Source organism: Equus przewalskii, chromosome 1, assembly GCF_037783145.1.
Source record: "Equus przewalskii isolate Varuska chromosome 1, EquPr2, whole genome shotgun sequence".
NCBI classification, from domain to species: domain Eukaryota; kingdom Metazoa; phylum Chordata; class Mammalia; order Perissodactyla; family Equidae; genus Equus; species Equus przewalskii.
In genome coordinates this window covers 128,894,806-128,914,621 of record NC_091831.1, presented here as the reverse complement: position 1 = coordinate 128,914,621, position 19,816 = coordinate 128,894,806, and the positions used below count along the sequence as shown (strand labels likewise).

The 19,816-nt window shown below is 35.9% G+C and overlaps 1 protein-coding gene across 3 annotated transcripts in view; it reads left to right on the top strand.

The window, feature by feature from the left end:
* Nucleotides 1-19,816, top strand: part of USP3 (ubiquitin specific peptidase 3) — an 89,536-nt gene that overhangs the window by 22,340 nt on the left and 47,380 nt on the right. For 2 of the 3 annotated variants that reach the window (XM_070577966.1, XM_070577971.1), the window contains exons 2-3: nucleotides 4,224-4,284; nucleotides 8,159-8,290. In XM_070577966.1, the coding sequence (XP_070434067.1) occupies nucleotides 4,224-4,284; nucleotides 8,159-8,290 (193 nt within the window). Of the gene's footprint in view, nucleotides 1-4,223; nucleotides 4,285-5,390; nucleotides 5,507-8,158; nucleotides 8,291-19,816 lie in introns of those variants that run through there. The other variant, XM_008528945.2, reaches the window with a different exon arrangement.

Genomic DNA, 19,816 nt, shown 5'->3' with positions numbered 1-19,816 from the left:
GATTTCTTGACTCAGAAACGTGAAGTCTTTTTTGAGATTTTTTTTTCTGATTTTTCTCATCAAATCCCCCCAGTACGTAGTTGTGTATTTTAGTTGTGGGTCCTTCTAGTTGTGGCACGTGGGATGCCACCTCAGCGTGGCCTGATGAGCGGCGCTATGTCTGCGCCCAGGATCCGAACCAGTGAAACCCTGGGCCTCCGTAGCGGAGTGCGAAAACTTAACTACTCAGCCACGGGGCTGGCCCCATTTTGAGATTTATTAAAAAGCATAAGTTACTTGTTCTAGTGTTCTTGAAAGTCAAATTTTTTATTTTATTTTATTTTTTTTTTGGTGAGGAAGATTCACCTGAGCTAACATCTGTGCTGATCTTCCCCTACTTTGTGTGAGGGATGCCTCCACAGCATGGCTGATGAGTGGAGTAGGTCCACACCCTGGATCCAAACCTGTGAACCCCGGGCCGCTGAAGTGGAGCATGTGAAACTTTAACCACTCGGCCATGGGGGTGACCCCAAAACTTCATTTCTTTTTGTTCTCCCTCCTTATCCCTGTCTTAAGTACCTATTTATTTATTTTATTGAGGTACAATTCACATCACATAAATTAACAGTTTTAAAGTGAACACTTCAGTGGCATTTAGTACATCTACAACCACCACCACTCTAAAGCATTCACATCACCCCAAAATAACCCCCATACCTATTAAGCAATTACTCCCTGTTCCTTCTTCCCCATCAACCTTAGGGAAACTTTTCTAAAATTTGAAACTGGGAAATTAAAAAGTTAATAAAACTTTGAGATAACTGAGATATTATAAGACTAGCCTTAGAATACACTGTTCTAAATTCAGTAACGTGAAGAAATACATTCAGTATACTGATAGTGGAAAAATTAGATCACAAAATTGTATGCACATTGTAGTGTGTGTATATTTACAGCTTTAAGGGGAAAAAGGAACATTTGGTAGGAAACACACCAAAGTAACAGTGATTTTGCTGTAGATTTTCTTTTTTTCATTTAGAGGAAGAAAAAGTCTTCTGTAATTAAAGAAAAAAATAGCTCTAGGTAGTTAAAAGCTTGGGCCTAAACTTACTGTGGTAATATAATTATTTATTTCAGGATAATATTAAACTTCAACATATTTTTTTCCAGGTTGAGTTACAATGTTTCTTCATATTTACTAAGAGAAAAAGAAAGATTTGCTGGAGGACGAAATTATAATATTTGTAGTTTTTCATTCTTCCAATTTATACTTCAAACCATGAATACCTGTCAAGTAACTGTGTTCTAATTTATTATTATTTTTTTAAGATTGGCCCTGAGCTAACATCTGTTGCCGGTCATCTTTTTTCCTTCTCCCTAAAGCCCCAGTCCATAGTTGTCCATCCTAGTTGTAAGTCTTTCTAGTTCCTCTGTGTGGGATGCTGCCACAGCATGGCTTGATGAGCTGTGTGTAGGTCCCCACCCAGGATCCGAACCGGCAAACCCTGGGCTGCCAAAGCGGAGTACTTGAACTTAACCACTTGGCCATGGGGCCTGCCCTGTATTTCTTTTTAAAAATATACTTCAAAGGACTTTCTTTTCAAGCTATAAAAACATCACATTCTTGTTGCCATAAATCAGATAGCACAGGAGTGTACAAATGAAAAGCCAGCGATCTCCCCTCACAATAGTCTTTCTCACGTACCTGCCTAAAATAATTGTTAGCAGTTTGGCAGGTATTCTCAACCTTTTTGTCCTGTGGCTTACATGCGCATATAACAGGATTGGACCCGATTGAGTCAAAAACTCAAATGCCTTCAGGATGGCCTGGCAGTTAATGTAAATGTGTGAATGTGGTAAGGAAAGGTAGGGCCCTTGGCTAACTAGAAGGGGATTTCACCACTCAAAGCTCTCGTATTCAAAACTAGTTAGAACCCTGTGCTGGCCAGACAGGCCCAGTCCCTTGGGCAGTATCTCGCTGTGCTCTCCTTTTCTTCTTGGCCCTCCTCTCTCCTTCCATACAAATACAGAATGAAATGTCAGAGATTCCTTAATGAGGGAACCAGCAGGATGGTAAAGCTGATTCCAAGAGCATTTGAGGAATTGAGTGTATATAGACATTGAGGCAAGAATGTTGAAATAAATTGCTAGACTAGATACAAAATTGGTTAATGTCCTACAGGGTAGTAAAATCATAACCTTTGGAGTTTGCTGGACAGAAATTCTCTCTACCAAATGAAAATCTACAAGTTTACCTGTAACTTCATAGAATTTGGGTCCTAATCAACAGTAAGCAGCAGGTCAAACAATGATACTCTAATTAAGTATCTTTGGGAGGATCTATTAAACAATGTTTCATTATACACTGAAAGGGCTTACAGTTCTTGATTCATCTTATTTCCACCTTTGGTTAATTTTCTTTTTTCTTTCTTTTTTTTTTTTTAGGTACCGAAATTCGGTATCTATTATTATTTTTGTTTTGCTTGGAAAGATTTTCCCTAAGCTAACATCTGTTGCCAATCTTTCTCTCTCTCTCTCTTTTTTTTTTTTTTTTGAGGAAGATTAGCCCTGAGCTAACTACTGCCAATCCTCCTCTTTTTGCTGAGGAAGACTGGCCCTGAGCTAACATCCATGCCCATCTTCCTCTACTTTATATGTGGGATGCCTACCACAGCAGGGCTTGCCACGCGGTGCCATGTCTGCATCCTGGATCCGAACTGGCGAACCCCCGGCCGCCGAAGCAGAACATGTGCACTTAACCGCTGCGCCACCAGGCCTGCCCCTCTTTTTTTTTATCTGCCCAAAGCCCCAGTACATAGTTGTATATTCTAGTTGTAACTTCTTCTAGTTTTTCTGTGTGAGCTGCCACCACAGCATGACTACTGGCAGATGGGTGGTGTGGTTCCACACCTGGGAACCGAACCCCGGGCCACCAAAGCAAAGCATGCCGAACTTTAACTACTAGGCCATCAGGGCTGGCTTGGTTCATTTTTCTTAATAGTGAGAAAGACTGTTGTGATAGGCCAAATCTTGGAAGAGCTTGGTATCCTATACTAAGAAATTTAACTTTCCTTCAACAGATGTTTCTTGGGGTTCCAGGTGGCGGCTGTGTTGTAGTCCTGAGTGTGTGGCTGTGCTGTGCTGCCCCTCCCTGGCCCCGAGGATGCTGACTGGTGTTTCTCAAGGGGATGTATTAGGGAGTCACCAGGGAAGCGGTTTTTCTCAAAATGGACATGTTCTTTGTCCTTCTGTCTGCACCTCAATGTAGATATCGCTGTCTGAGTAAAACAGGTGTTTTCAAAAAGCTTTCCAGGTGATTTTTATGTCCCTTCCCTTTTGAAAATCATCGTTAAGCTTAGTGGGCTTTTTTCCAGATTGAGTAAACAGCAAGCAAAATTGTAACCAATGTTTTAAAAGTTTCCATACCCCTTCTTGCCTGCCCCACCCCTCTAATACTTAAAATAATTAATGTCCTGATTACAACTCCAGCAAGAATTATATGCAATTGTCATATTTAGAATTATATTTAATGCGACCGAGACATTAATTTGGGAAAAACTGGGCATAGTCTTCCTAATTGTATTCTTAGGTTATGCCTCTCACTAATAAACTGAAAGAGGTGTCATTTATAGTAGTATATGATCTGCATGGCAAAGACACGTAATTAAAAAACTAGACTTTGGGGCCAGCCCCGGTTGCCTAGTGGTTAAGTTCAGTGCACTCTGCTTTGGTGGCCCAGATTCACTTCCTGGGGATGGACCTACACTGCTCTGTTAGTGGTCATGCTGTGCTGGCAACCCACATACTAAAAAATAAAGGAGGATTGGCACAGATATTAGCTCAGGGTGAATCTTCCTCAGCAAAAAAAAAAAAAAAAAGACTTTAAAAAATGTTTTTAATAAGAAAACGGGCTGTCATTTACTTGTTAGAGACTGTGGTAAAAGGGAATAAGTGATAAAGGAGAAAAGTGTATACGTGTTTAACTTGTGGTTAAACTATTTGAGTTGAGTCGACAGTTAAAATGAGCAGCTGTTGTGGACATGCATTTAAATTCTGTTCAGTGTAACGTTATTGGGCAGCCATTTTGTGTATATGCCCTCACAAAGCCGGGATTTGTGATTTCAGTACACCTAAGCAGCCATGGAATTTACAACTGAACCACAGGATATGCTATTGCAGATTAGAGGAGAAACTGGGAAATAACATGATACAATTGGTATATTGTGTATTTTTCTTTTTATTAGTGTGCCGGTCCAACAAAAGCCCCTGGGTCTGTTTGACTTGTTCGAGTGTCCACTGTGGAAGGTAGGTGACATGCTTATTACCTCACTACCCTAAGTGCTTCTCTCAGTTTGCCTTTAAGCTTTATGTCAGAGTCTTATTGATTTGGATTTATTTAGCACCATTGCTTAATCATAGTGTGTACTTCTCTGTGGGGCTTCCTCTCCCCGTAGAATCCCTTTGTTTAGTGATAGAACTGAGGAAAATCTAGGGGGAAAAACCTTTTATATTGATACTCAGAAGAATTAATTTGATGATCAAGAGAATCTACTGGTAATATTTGAAAAGATGAAATAAGGGAACTTTGAAATCTGGAAATAAAAGTTTACCTTACGGTTGTTTTTTAAACCTTTCATCAGGTAAATTTAAGCCTGCGCAGAAGTAGAGAGTATAACTGAGATCCATATGTCCATTACCCAGCTTCCACAGTTATCAACACATGGCCAGTCTTCTTTCACCTATTTCCTACCCCATCCCCACCTTTTCTCACTTTTGAATCAAATCTCAGATATCACGTCATTCTTCTGAAAACAAAACAAAATGCTAAAATATTTACAGATAAAAGAATTCCCTTGAAAATGTCCTTACTGTGGAGTTCATTATTAATTGCTAAGATGTACCAAATGTTTCGATGTTCTGTGTACACGTTTTTGCTTTCCAGGGATTTAACTCCGCTCCCCCTCACCCCCCACCAAGCCAGAGCATTTCCTCCCCTTCTTAGCTTCAAAATGATGTTACTTAAATATTTTAGTAACTCTTTTCTTCTAACACAAAATCAAATAAATATCATCCTTTGTCTTCTTTTAGCCTGGTAGTAGCACATTTATTTCTATTGCTCTTTTAGCTTAGAAAACTCACTTCGAATTTACTTCAGAAGGTAATAGCTTAGCAGCAAGAAGTTGGGAAATCATTCTAAGTCACACAGACCAAAATCTGTATTGATTTATTTGGACCGTTTGCCCATTGTTATTTTTAAACCTGCGTTGCATGAGGAGAGCGTCTGTTAACTTTTGATTTTTCACATTTTGAGTCCTGGAATTGAGTATGTTTTCCATGTACACTTAAGAGTACCTTTGGAAAATGTTAACTGCATATCTTAATTGTGGCTGTTGTGGTTTTGAAATCTCTAGGATTTGGGGAACCTGAAAATACTTTGTACAGATAACATTTTTTTAAAAAAGAAGAAAAGTAGAAGCACTTAAATTCTGCACTTGAAGAGACAGATTCCTCTCCTAAATTTTGAGAGGTGAGAATTATAATGCAATGAAATCTATATAGTTCTGTTCTCCAGTTGTCTCATAGTGCTCTACAGCCTAAATCCTGAAGGTCGTATGCCAATGAAAAGACCTCACAAACTCTCAAAAAGTGGAGAGATGAGTGTTCTTAATAGCAAGCAACAAACAATTCTCTAAGTAGGTTTTGGAAAAATAAGTTGAAATTTTCTAGACTCTGCAGGTAGTCTGTTTCCAAATGCAAGCAATCTTAAATTTAGAAATTTGACATCATTTCAGAGAAATGTGATTAAGTAGATTAAACAGATAATGACAGTAGCCTGCATTTGGATCTTCATTTTACACAGCGGATTGGTTAATTTTCTTTTATCACGTAATCCTTTGGGTGTTGATTGCCATGGATTCTGATTTTTCAGTAATTTTAGACCCCTTGTCTGCAGGGAAGTCTTAAATGGAATCTTCTTTCAACCTGGAAACATAGTTTATCAGTAGCATGTTTGAGTTATATCTTCTGTTGGTCTTCAGGACACCATCCCATTTAAATTATTTTTCAGATTTTTGCAATTGTTGTTAGAAATCTGACATATATATTGACACTTTTTAGACTAAATTGTCTAGTTAAAATCTAACTAGATGAGGGAGATATTTATTTTTATGTTAGCCAGTTTATACATAACTGTTAACTCCTGACTGATGTATTTGAGTATTAGTCAAAACATTGCTAATCTTAGTGTCCGCAGTAATGCGTTTCTTACTTCATCACCGACACTGACAGTAACCATTTAAATGTCTAGTACCTTTGGAGACTACAGTGTGGTGGCTAAATGAACTGTATGTACTATGTACAAATGATCAGTTTTCAAAGACTTGAAAGTGGTAATGCCTTTATTATTATTATTATTATTATTCAGTACTGCTTTTTCTTTGATTCTGAAGGTACTCTATAAATATTACTGTTGTTTTTCATGGCACAGTATAAAATATATAAGCATAGGAAATTGAGCTGATTAGATATTGGACCTATATGATGCCTTGGAGTTGACCTTCTTAGTTAAATATAGCATGTTTCTTGACCTATGCAATGTATTACATGGAAGTATGTGCTTACGATGACCACTTTCTAAGCAATTATGTTATTTGGATTCTGAATAAATGGTAGTTAAGTGTATAAAGGAAAATGTGAATGAAACAATTGCCGACATTCATTCATTCATCCGTGCATTCAGAGCCACAGATTATTTAATCACCGAACAACCCACGAGATAGAAGTAGTATTATCTCCATGTTACAGATGAGGGTACAGAAGCACAGAGAGGTTAAGCAACTCCCCCAAGCCCACGTGGCCAGCATGTGAGAAAGCCTACTTTTGAACACAGGCAGCCTAGTTTTTGAGCTTATACTCTTAATCATTATTTTATTGTAAAAATCACTTTTATGGACAGAGGACCCGTGTACACACACGTGTTGGTTATATTTACTTCAATGGAAAAATGGGAAAGGAACACGATTATATTCTGCACTGGGGTTAGTAGTGCCTCTAATCCTTTCCTGGGGTATTGAGGCTGGACTTGAAGTTTCTCCTCCCTACTCACACCACTGTCTTCTTTTCCCCAAGGTAAGTGTTGCTCCTGTACCGTTAAGGCACCTCATGACCAAAATGTCACCTTAACTCTCTGAGCGTGTTTATTTTGGTACAATTTAACCAGCATTTGTCGTGACTGTTCTGAGTTTTCAATTAGGCCTTGCCTTCTACAAATTGGCTGCTTTCTAGGAAGTGGGAATTTTTTTGTTTTATTAGGGTCTTCATAGGTGATCACTTAGAACATTGTACAGTATTTAGGTGAAGGTGTAGATGAATTTAGGTGCACGCCATCTGCATATGAACCAATTTCAATTTCATTTTGCTTTCTGCAATACAGTCATTTATTAAATCTCAGTTGGAAAGGGTTACAAAATTTTTATGAGTATAGTCAACCTTTGATTATCTTTGTCCATGCAGAAAAATAACAGTTTATATAAGCTTAAGATGATTTGTGTTTTGTTTGGATTTTTTCTAAACAAATGTATTTCCATATGAGTGGAACTGATTATTCAGGCATTGAAATAAAAGATCTGAAGCCATATTGATGAGAAAGAGATGGAAGATTATCCTGTTTCCATATTATCCAGAGTATTCCATACTCTCATGTTTTATATTAAGCAGCAACCCAAGCAGAGCCCATGGCCCTGTGGGAGGTGGCTGAGTAATTTAGTTTACAAAGCTTGTCTTTGATAGTAGCCTGAGTTGGCAGTTAGCAGTCTGAGAAAAACTTAAAAAAAGGAAAAAGCTATATAGCAAAAGCATCAGCAAAGGAGCTGATAAGTGATAATATCAATGGTATTGAAACTGATTTGTATAGATAATGCCTTTCCTTGCCTGGCCCTACTCTTGTGTCTAATTAAAAGTTGACTATCATATATTTGATTGCAAAAAAGGAGCATATTTTAAGTACTCAACTTAAAAATCACTAAGTGATTAAGTGCTCTTATGGGATTGAATGCTCTTATAAGGAAGCATTCTTTCTCATTCTGACTTGATTACCATCTAATTTTATCATCCTCTCCTACTACTTTAACTTCCAAAGCAATATTTAGTTTAAAATAAATTTTCATTTGCTTTTTATAAGGTATGTGAATGGCCATGCAAAAAAACATTATGAAGATGCACAAACACCCTTAACCAACCATAAGAAATCAGAAAAGCAAGATAAAGCTCAGCACACAGTGTGTATGGATTGCAGTAGCTACAGTACATACTGGTAAGTATTAATGTTTTCTGGAAATGATAGTCCTTACTATGTGTGTGCAAGTGTTTTCTCATTTTCCTCCCTCTTTCTCCTCCTGCCCAGTCTCTAAGCCGGTTGCTACTGCCTTTACCTCCTTTTAGTCCTGTCAGCATTCACAGGGGACTGGAGCCATCAGAGTGCCTGTCCTTATTCATTCAGATTTTACTTGGCGTCGTTCTTTTCAGAGCTAGGCCTCCTCTTCTTTCCTTCCCCCTGTGCCTTGTCCATCCCAGTAAGCTTCAGGGAAATGAAAAGTATCTATTTCTTTGTTGCTGTTCCTTATAATTCCTTTTTGTCTTGTGTTGTTTTTAATAGAAGAATAATATCATAAAAACCTATGTTAAAGGAACAAAACAAAACCATGTTCCTATTGTGTCCAGTTAACATTTTGTTATATAATCTTAAAAATTTAACTTCTTTGTTTAAAAAATTATTTTGATGGTCTCCCCTCTTCCAGCACAGTTCCACTTTTCTCTTCTACTCCTATGTAGATAAATGTCAAAAATTTCATGTGTAGCCTTGAAGGCTATTTTTTTAAAGTATCACATCCTTTAAAAGGAGATTGGAGGCCCTGTTCTCCTTCTGTAAAACAATATATCCATGTCTCTTTCATATACATGAAAATAAAGTAAGTATCTATTTTTGTGACTACTTAGAACTAGGTTATTTAGGCTACAAATGATGTTTAACAATCCGTACCTCTTTAGTATGCTCAAAAAGTTGGTGTATTTTGTAGTTTTAACTTCTGTGTGAAGCAAATTTCTTTCCTTGACTAGTAAATTATGATGAATATTCTTTACTTGTTTTTAATCAGTTTACTCTCAATTCAAAAGGTTTTTGACACTGAAGGAAAAAAAGGAAAAAACCAAGCCATTTAAAGGATCCCTTTGGAGATATTTTTTTCCATACAGCCCTTGAATGTCACGTGAAGGCAGGGTGGGGATTTAAAGTCCAAATGTCACTTCTGATTCACACTTTCTACTGAAGTTGTATCCTAATCCTTTCTTCATTGTCCTTAGTTGATAATTGTATTATAGAAAAGTGTCCATCAAAAAGAAGAAAAAAAGATCAGTGGCTTCCCAACTCTTTTAAATTTCTACAGGTTTAACATTATTAAATTGTGGCTGTTGAATACAACATCTTAAAGTTTAGTCATTCAGGTCACTACTATTTCGTTGATTCTTTGTGTGGAAGATGTCCAGACCTGGAAGAGAGAGAAGCTAGAGGTAGATGATGATTTCAATAAAAATGAAAATCCTCCCAAGATTTTCACACGATGGCTAGTGCTCAGTGTATTGTTATTTGCTCTTGTAAAACACGCCTGCCTATGAAAGTTAACCGTTAACCAAGCTGTTAAAGTGTTCTCATTAGTTTTTCCCCTTTTCCTTCAGGAAACTTATATACTAGAATGGCATAGCTATCTAATTGACAGAACCATGTGTTTCTGTAAGGTTGTAAGTATTTCTTGTTGCCAGAAGTTAAGATCATTCGTGAGGTCTCTATCTCACAATCATTGTTGTAGGTCATGTCAACCTATACATACTAGATGCTGAAAACATTCATTCTCCTTGATTTTCAGTTAGCAATGTGCGTGAAATGCTTGATGGGGAAGTTTGAAAATACAATTAACTCTCTATGTGCAGTGGGTTTTCTCGTTATTGATAATATTATGAGGAAATGGTAACTCTTTGAGGAAATTTTAAGAATGGAGTGGAATAATATTCATAGATCTCTTTAAAAATGTAGATTATATACTTTAATGTCTTTATATATTGCATTTTGGAGGAATACCTTTATTAACTAGAATTGGAATTTAATTCATTTTTTATTGGTATAGTGTGCTGAAGTACATGCCGTTTCATGGCTGAATTTGAATTAAATGGCAGATATTCAACCTTGGGGAATATACACCATGGCAGAGACTTCTTGGCCAGTTGCCAGTCTTTGTGTGAAGTTATACAGAACTGCAAATGTGTGGACAGCCAGAGCTTCTGAAATGCAGGAAGGGAGCTGCAGCTGGTCACATTACCGTCTCATTTGTGGGTTTTAGAACAAAATGCCAGGCAGTCACCCTGCAGCATTACACTGAGGGCCTAAAAGGAATCTGAATGTTAATTTAAACCACAGCTTCATCAGTTTACAACGTAGTAAACTGATGAAGCTGTGGTTTAAATTAACATTTTCCCCACACCTTGCTATGATTAGGAGACAAACAGAAAACGATTTCTTCTTTCTGTATGGGTGTATGTGTTCGTGTGTGTGTAGTTTCCAGTGCACTTTAGTAGTTTCACTTTAGTTTGTAATTTTTCTTTGTACATGAATTTCTTGTGGTTAGACCAAATGGTTTGCTTCAGAAGTAGAATGTTTGTGTGTTCTGTTTAATCTATTTGCTTATTAATTATTATGCTTGTCATCAAAATTTATCATCCTCTCCTACTACTTTAACTTCCAAAGCAATATTTAGTTTAAAATAAATTTTATTCGTTAAACGAATAAAATAAAGTTCTTATCTGTTAAATTGATACTGAATCGTTTCAAAGGCAGTTGTGATTAAAAATTAAAAAGGGGTTAGGGCTGGCCCCGTGGCCGAGTGGTTAAGTTTGCGCACTCCGCTGCAGGCTGCCCAGTGTTTCGTTGGTTCGAATCCTGGGCGCGGACATGGCACTGCTCATCAAACCACGCTGAGGCAGCCTCACCACGCTGAGGCAGCATCCCACATGCCACAACTAGAAGGACCCACAACGAAGAATATACAACTATGTACTGGGGGGCTTTGGGGAGAAAAAGGAAAAAAAAAATCTTTAAAAAAAAATTAAAGAGGAGAAAATCTTTTGTTGGCTATCATTATATACTATTTGGACACAAATTTTCAGTGTTGTAAAGATTAGAGAATAGGGAGAGTTTTGTTTATTTAAAAAGAGAAACTTTTTATTAGGTGTGGTCTGAAAACATGCTCTTCCTTAATAAACTGGTCCTTGTCTGCTTTTAACAAAGGATGTAGGTTTCCTCTGCAGGTATTATTCTAATTTTCCAAAATTGGTTTATTTGATGGGAACACATCAAATTTTAAGAAAAGAGAATTTAGAAATAAGCTTGCTTTCTGACAGAGTTCTTTTGGATTTTAACTTTTCTTGGTTTGGAATAGACGAAATCACTAGAATATCACTTGTTGGTTTTGTTCCCCTGTATCTATCTTTTATAATAAAACCAGAGATCAGATTTGCCTCTAGATATCAAAATATTATGCAAGGGAATAAAAAGGAATTTAAAACTTATTGACTGATCTGCCATTGTTCCCTTCTTGAAGGGTACTTTTTGCATGAAAGTTTTTATTTGGGGTTTTTTTGATATTAGTATTATACATGACTTACTGCATAAAAATCATTCTGTAGCTAGTAGATTAAAGGAGTTGTTTCTTTACTGTTGTATTAAAAATTAGATTCATTTGTATGATGATTGCTTCTTGATTCGGGTGGGTGAAAAATGGTTTGATCTGGGCATATTTTCTTAGTTCTTCAAGAATATGACGTGGAACCTTGTGATTTGGGTAACTTGGATAGCGCTAACAATAGGAATGGGAAAAAAAACTTAGAATTTTAAAGCTGAGAGAGAGAGAGATTTTTCTCTGCTTTGGGTGTGATATCTGTGCCATAAAATACGGTAGCAGTTGAGCAATTAAAAGTAGCTAGTGGGACTGAGGAATTGAATGCTTTATTTTAACTAGTATAAGTTTAAACCACTACATGTGGCTGGTACCTGTTATATTGGATAGTGCAGCCTCAAACTATTAAAATTTACCGTGAGTATATTAATGTTATGAAACTTTCAAAACCTTTAGACAAAAATCTGATAGAAACTCCAAAAAGAAAATGTCAGTATCACTAAATAAAATAGTTGCAAATAATTATAACTTAAAGCAAATCTACCTCAGTAAGATGTATCAAAAAGAAAATTATATAATTACTGAGTTAATTTCACCTGAAGTCTGCCAACATATTCATTATTAAAGGAAACCTCAGTTTATTGTACCAGTAGAAGCAAAAGTACATTTATAAATAGCTGTTTCTGATTTTGAAAAAACCACTAACAACATTGAAATAAAAGAGAACTATTAAAATATCATGTTTTCCCCCAAAGAAAGCAAACAAGTAATTGACAAAATACTAAAGCCATTAAAATCAGAAATGACAGAAATACCTTCTATCATCATTTACATGATTGTCACTATTATTAAACATTGTTTTGGCAGTTTTAGCTATTGAAATAAGACAGTAAATAAATAATTAGTATAAATATTGGAAAAGAAGAAAAAATTCTTTTTTTTTTAAAGTTTTTTCATTTTTTCCTTTTTCTCCCCAAAGCCCCCCAGTACATAGTTGCATATTTTTAGTTGTGGGTCCTTCTAGTTGTGGCATGTGGGATGCCACCTCAGCATGGCTTGATGAGCGGTGCCGTGTCTGCATCCAGGATCCAAACCGGCAAAACCCTGGGCCGCCGAAGCGGAACATGAGAACCTAACCACTCAGGCACGGGGACGGCCCCAGAAAAAAATCATTTCGCTTTTCAAATTTTGTAATCGAATCTCCAGATAATTCAGGGGGGCTTTCGTAGAAAACAACAACTAGAATTAATAAGAAATTTTGAGGGGCCGGCGGGGCCGAGTGGTTAAGTTTGTGCACTCTGCTTAGGTGGCCCAGGGTTTCATCAGTTCGGATCCTGGGTGTGGACATGGTGCCGCTCATCGGGCCATGTTGGGACGGTGTCCCATATGCCACAACTGGAAGGACCCACAATTAAAAATACACAACGATGTACTAGGGGGCTTTGGGAAAAAAAAGGAAAAATAAAATCTTTAAAAAAAAAAAATGGAAATGACCAAACACAAAAACAAACATTCAACATAATAACAAAAGCCATAAACTATATTTAGGAATAAATGTATTAAAGAAAGATGCAATGCAAAAATTTAAATTTTTTATGAAGAAAACTTGGTATTATAAGCAATCTCTTTTTTTAAAAAATTATTATTATTTTTTCACAGGAGATGAGTTTTGTTTTTTTTTCTGGGAAAGATTCCCCCTGTGTTAACATCTGTTGCCAATCTTGCTCTCTATTTTTTTCTCCCCAAAACCCCAGTATGTAGTTGTATATCCTAGTTAAGTCCTTCTGGTTCTTCTGTGTGAGTGGCTGCTACAGCATGGCTCCTGACAGGCGAGGGGTGTGGTTCTGCACCTGGAAACTGAACCTGGGCTGCAAAGTGGAGCATGCCGAACTTTAACCACTAAGCCATTAGGGCTGGCTCTATAAGCAGTCTCTTTTCCTCCCAAATTTTTACATTCAAAACTTTTACTTGAGACAGAGTCTAATTTACATGGTGGTCCTCAAACATAATGTGAATAATGTAAAAAAAAAAAAAAAATCAGAATAGCAGATATGTTGCTTTTATTCAATGAATAAGTATGCATTGAGAACCCGTTATGTGCTGGGGACCTAGTTTTTAGTGCAGTGGTCTCCAAAATAATGTACTTGAGGGTATGGGAAGAAAATATCAGAACTTTTATTAAAACTTTTTATTTGAAAAAAAGCTTTGGCAAATATTTAATAGACCTGCTTCCAGTGGTCTATAGATGAGATGGTCATGGGACAGGAACCACACAGAGTGTTCTGAATCAGAGCTTCACATGGGGTGTCCTCACTCCTGTTCACTTTTAGCATTTTGAAGTATGTTGCCTTTTGTCTGCCGAGTTATATGGATTTAGTTTTATGAAATCAACCCTCATCAAATGGACACACATTTTAAAATATTTTTACAAAAAAAAACCCCTGCAAAAATAATAATAACGCAAATATTGGTGAACAAGAAAACGGCAAGCTGACTGTCTTACTCTCAGCTCATCAAACACATTACAAGATAAAAATATTGGCTGTCTAATATTGGCTATCTAACAAAAGCACAGACTAATCAGAGCTGATAAGTTGAACAAGAAGTTTAAAAGACTACATGAAGTATGAGTTTATATCTATTATCATTAATGTCAAACCTCGTCCTATGTGTATATTGTACTTTGAAATATTCATTAAATAATAGTATGAAGGTATCATGAATAGCAAGACATTTTAAAATAGTTTATTTCATCTCTAGCTTATTCTTCTAAAGATTTTCTTTTTTATACTACACATATTAATTTAGATTTACTTGCGTATATAATTTATTAACACAAAGGTAGAAATATTTTGGGGGTGGTGGATGCTCAGTTATGTGGTCTACTTTTTAATTTGATTAAGAGCCTGATGAAAATAATTTGAAGATTTCTTCTTTTTTAAAATTTTTATTTTTTTCTGAACATTTCTTAGTAGACTAGCGTTTTGCCTTTTAGAATTAGAGGGGGCATGTAATGCAAGGTAAAAATAGGAAGAAAATAAGTGTTTCTAAAGTTAGAATTTTTTTTTTTTGGTGAGTTAGATTGGCCCTAAGCTAACGTCTGTGCCCATCTTCCTCTACTTTATTTGTGGGACGCCTGCCACAGCATAGCTTCATAAGTGGTAGGTAAGTCCACGCCCAGGATCCGAACTGGTGAACCCCGGACCGCCGAAGTGGAGTGCGTGAACTTAACCACTCAGCCACTGGGCCAGCCCAAAGACTAATCTTTTACATAGCCATGGTGATAGTGTAGTTTGTCTCAAGATGTTAGAAGTAAAGAAAGATACCAATCTCCCTCCCACTTTGCCTTTTTATATCCTATTTCTTTAACATCTCCTATATGGTGCCTAATATGATTTATAAGTGTTATTTTTTCATCTTTAGTGTTCAATTTACTTAAATTTTCTTGAACAGTTCTTTTTATTAAATACAGAAGTGAACTTTTTCTTTATCTGACATGTTGTAGTCTATTAGAAGTAGAGGTCATCTTTACTTGAAAAATCACCTAAAATCACTAAATAAGAACTTTAGTATAAATTTAATAGCCTAAAAATTGGTCCTATAGTACAGGTAGTTCCTGACTTTTGTTAGACACATGAGGTCCTGTGTGTCTGAAGAGGTGCTGGACCCTGGACCTCCTCGCCTAGTGAAGCACTAATCAGGTTATCTGGACCCTGCCCAGCTTTCTCCTCTCTGTTTCTCAGCGCCAGCAGGATAGAAGCAAGAAAAGGAGGAGTAGAACTTTTTATAATATTATGTCAACTACATTTTGAGAATTCGATGTATTTTCACCTAATGACATTTAACCATATTTTATAACATTTATTTCAAAATGGCACATGCATTCGAAGTTTCAGAAGACCAATCTACAAGCTTTTGAAACACAACCTACAAGTTATGGACTACTTTTTTGTCCTTCTTATTCTGGTGTAATGTTCTTGAAGGGAAAACTAAGAAGAGAGGCTAAATTTTTTTCAGTTGTTAGAGGTAAGCATAATTCTGACCGAATAGCTTCAACACAATTGTAAACCAAGAAGAGGTTTTTAGAACTTGTTTAGTTTAAAGTCTTCTGTTTGTCTTGGGACTTCTTAATACCGGTATTAGTGGGATAGTTTCCAGTTTGAGCAGTGTCTCAGCTAAAGACTAAGGCAACCAGATGACATTTAAATTCTCATTTATTTCCTACTTTTGCTACTTACTTTCTTTTGACCTCTGTACCAGGAAGGAAGAAGAGATAAAAACAGGGGTATGGGGAGGGGCCAGCCCTTTGGCTGAGTGGTTAAGTTTTCACGCTCCACTTCAGCGGCCCAGGGTTTCACCAGTTCGGATCCTGAGTGTGAACATGGCACCGCTCATCAAGCCATGCTGAGGCGCCGTCCTACACAGCACAACTAGAAGGATCTGCAACTAGAATATACAACTATATACCGGGGGCTTGGGGAGAAGAAGAAGAAGAAAAAAAAGATTGGCAACAGATGTTAGCTCAGGTGCCAATCTTTAAAAACGAAACAAAACAAAACGGGAATGGGGGCAGTTAGCGAAGTGTGTGCTGTAAGGCAGCTCTTAAGGCAGCTGTTGGTTACAAAGACGAAGGAAACTGACATTTATTGATCCTCTACCACATGCCAGGGACTCATGGAAGTTTGGACCTGTGGAAGGAGGTGCTTTCCTTTCATCATCATCATCAAATAACACTCATATAGTGTGGTAAATTCAGACAGTACAACAGTAATAATCTTAGAAATAAGTATCCTTCTGAATGACTGTAAGAGAACCTAATATTGGCTCAAGAAATAGGAACAGTTGTGAAAACAAAAAAGACTTTTTAAAGCCAGTGAAAACAAATCCAGCCAAAATAAAATTGATTTCTTATAGTTCAATAAAGTTGTATTTATTACCTCTTTATGATATTGTGTAGTATTATAGAATGTTAGAAGAGGTAGGGTCTTAGATACTCTTTAGACCAGCAGTGCTATCCAACAGAAATAATACAAGTCACGTAGGTAATTTAAAGTTTTCTGGTAGCCACATTAAAAAAGCAAAAACAAAAAGGTGAGTTAATTTTAATTGTATATTTTATTTAACCTAATTATCCAAATATTATGCCAACATGTAGTCAAATTAATAAAATTATCGTTTCATTCTTTTTTCATATGAAACCTTCTAAATCCAGCGTGTATTTTACACTTAGAGTGCATCTCCATTCAGTTGCTAAATTTTCATCAGAAATGCTTGATCTCTATTTAGATTAAAAAAAAATTGCACTTAAAAAAGTAGATTCTGCGGGGCTGGCCTGGTGGTGTAGTGGTTAAGTTTGAGTGCTCTGGTTTGGTGGCCTGGATTCACAGGTTTGGATTCCAGGCATGGACTTACTCACTGCTCATGAAGCCATGCTGTGTCAGTATCCCACATACGAACTGGAGGAAGATTGGCACAGATGTTAGCTCAGTGACAGTTTTTCTCAAGTGAAAAAAACGGCGATTGGCAACAGATGTTAGCTCAGGGCCAATCTTCCTCACCAAAAAACACAAAGAAAGAAAGTAGATTCCAAACACTATTAAAAGTTTTCCAATAAATGATTGAAGTAAAAAAACACCCCATTTTCTTTAATATTTGCATCTGTATTGACAAAACTGACATCTTTTTAGAACAATTGATTTGACCCTGAAGCAAAAGCATATCAGTTTCAAAACTACCTGTAAGTTGAGTAAATCCACTAACTCTTGTAACACCTCTGTATTATCAACATCCAGTTCAAAGGGGCACTATATACTAAACTGAAAATTGACTCTAAATTATCTATACCAACAAAGTGTTCTCCAATTTTTCTCATAGATTTTGCAGCCAATTTACGTAATGCTATTACAATTAAAATCTCCTGATATTTATTCATTAAATATGTGTAAAATCATTATTCATTTGTATTATGAAAGGTTTAAATTTTATCATAAATTCTCATACCTGTCTAGCCAGGCCACGGGTAAGCTTTTTCTCTCCTTGGATCTTTACATTTAGCTCTCTCAAATGTGCCTTGTGATAAGGTGAAAAAATGTAAATCACACTGTGATGTTTTCTCTTTGACTGTTGAATATTGGCAGATGTTGCTTTTGTTTCAAGAAAATCTTGAATTAGAGTTTACAGTAAATCTTTGTAAAACTCTTCCGTGACTCAAGCAATGAACGTTGGCAAAGAACATGCGGTCATTAAATTCAGTATCTTCTATTTCTTATAACAGTTTCATAAACTGGTGATGATTTATAGCATTTGCACATATATACTGAACAATTTTAATAACTGCAACCATAATACAGACTACTTCAGAGCACAGACATTTTCAATATGTTATCACATAGAGGAACAAACATAAGAATTCCAGTAAATCCAGATTTTTGATCTCACGTGGCTGGCCCATTGTCTGTTTTGATATAAACTAATTTTTTCATATCTAACTGAAAGTGACAGATGTAAAGGATTAAAAAATACCTACAACATGAGATCGACTATTTTTAAGGTGAAAGACATTTCCTTGTAAATTTGGAAGTCATTTGAGACAAAAATGTAACCAACTTTGTATTAATTGGCCAGTATCTCTTATCTGGTAGAACTCATCTAAAGCTAAAAAGTAAAAGTACTTGCAGTTTTTCAAATGTTGAGTTGATTGATCTTTAATATTCTTAGAAAAGTCTTTTATTCACTGACATTTGCTTGGTGGTTAATTGAAGATCTTTCGCTTTTTGTAAAATATCCTTTTTAATCTTTTCCTCAAATTTTTAAACATAATTCCCTTAGCTGAAATAATAATTAAAGTTTTTATCTCTCCATCTAAAAATAGTTTTCTTTCTTGAGCAAGAATTCAAGCCATTTTATAGCTGGCCGAAATTAAGAGCTCAATCTTTTAATAATCATTAGAAATTTTTTTGTTAGACATTTAATTCCAATTTCATTGATTGTGACTAATTTAATTGATTCTTTTTGACTGTTGAGAGGTAAGTTATTAATATGCATTTGCTGAAAATGACTCTTAACATTGTCTAGTCTAGTATCTAAAAACTTTTTTTTACAGTTTATTCATTTTGCTCTGCTGCAGCAAATGGTAATTGCTATTCTTTGTAAAATTTGTGACAGATCTTCTCCACTCAAGTCTGTCTCATTAGTATGCCTTCATTTGAAAGTTAAAATTTTTTCATTCTTAATTTTTGAGCTAGAAAAATAATTTAATTACATTGTAATTAAAATAAATGTTTCAATTTAACTGCCAATTACTGTTTACATAGGTATCCCTGTAACTCATGCTGTCTGCATAAAATACTCAAACACGTTACAGTGCTACATTGTTGCACAGAAAAATAACTTGAACTGAATCATTCTATTGACACAAACTAGATTGTGACATGCTTATGTGTAACACTAGAAAGGACACTTGCACCCATCATATGCACTGTAATACATCTTATGGATGTAATAATAAAAGTGAAATACAGTTTTACCAAAACCATAAAGTTATGTTTAATGGAAAAATATTTTATACTGCTTCGGTTGTTAAGTGAAATTTTGTGTCAATTAAAATTAAAAAAATTTAAAATTCAGTTGCTCAGTTGCATTAGCCACATTAACACAGCTCTTGAGTCCAGAGCAACTTACTCACTTTAATGATGAAAGTTCAGGGAGATGAAACAACTAGACCCAGTTAAGTCAGATTAGTTCAGAATGGAGCAAGGCCATAAATAAATCTACATTTCAATATATGAAAATGTTAACCTTTACAAATATAAAGTAAATTTATATTCCAGGCTGAATCCATGTCACATCAAAAAGAATTACTTTAATAAGAAAAAAGAATCAGTTATTTAATTTGAAAGAATTTGTTTCTTTAAACAAAGCAAACACTTTTTTGTGGAGGTTAAGGGGTTCACTTTTCAATTAGAGATTATGGCAGCCTGTACATATATTAAAGGTAATCTGAATTTGCTCCTACTTTCCCAGATGAACACTAGCATTTAGAGTTGTTTTTGTTTTGAACACTGAGTATTGTTTTATGGGAAATAACATGCATAAATTTATGCAAACAGAGAATGAAA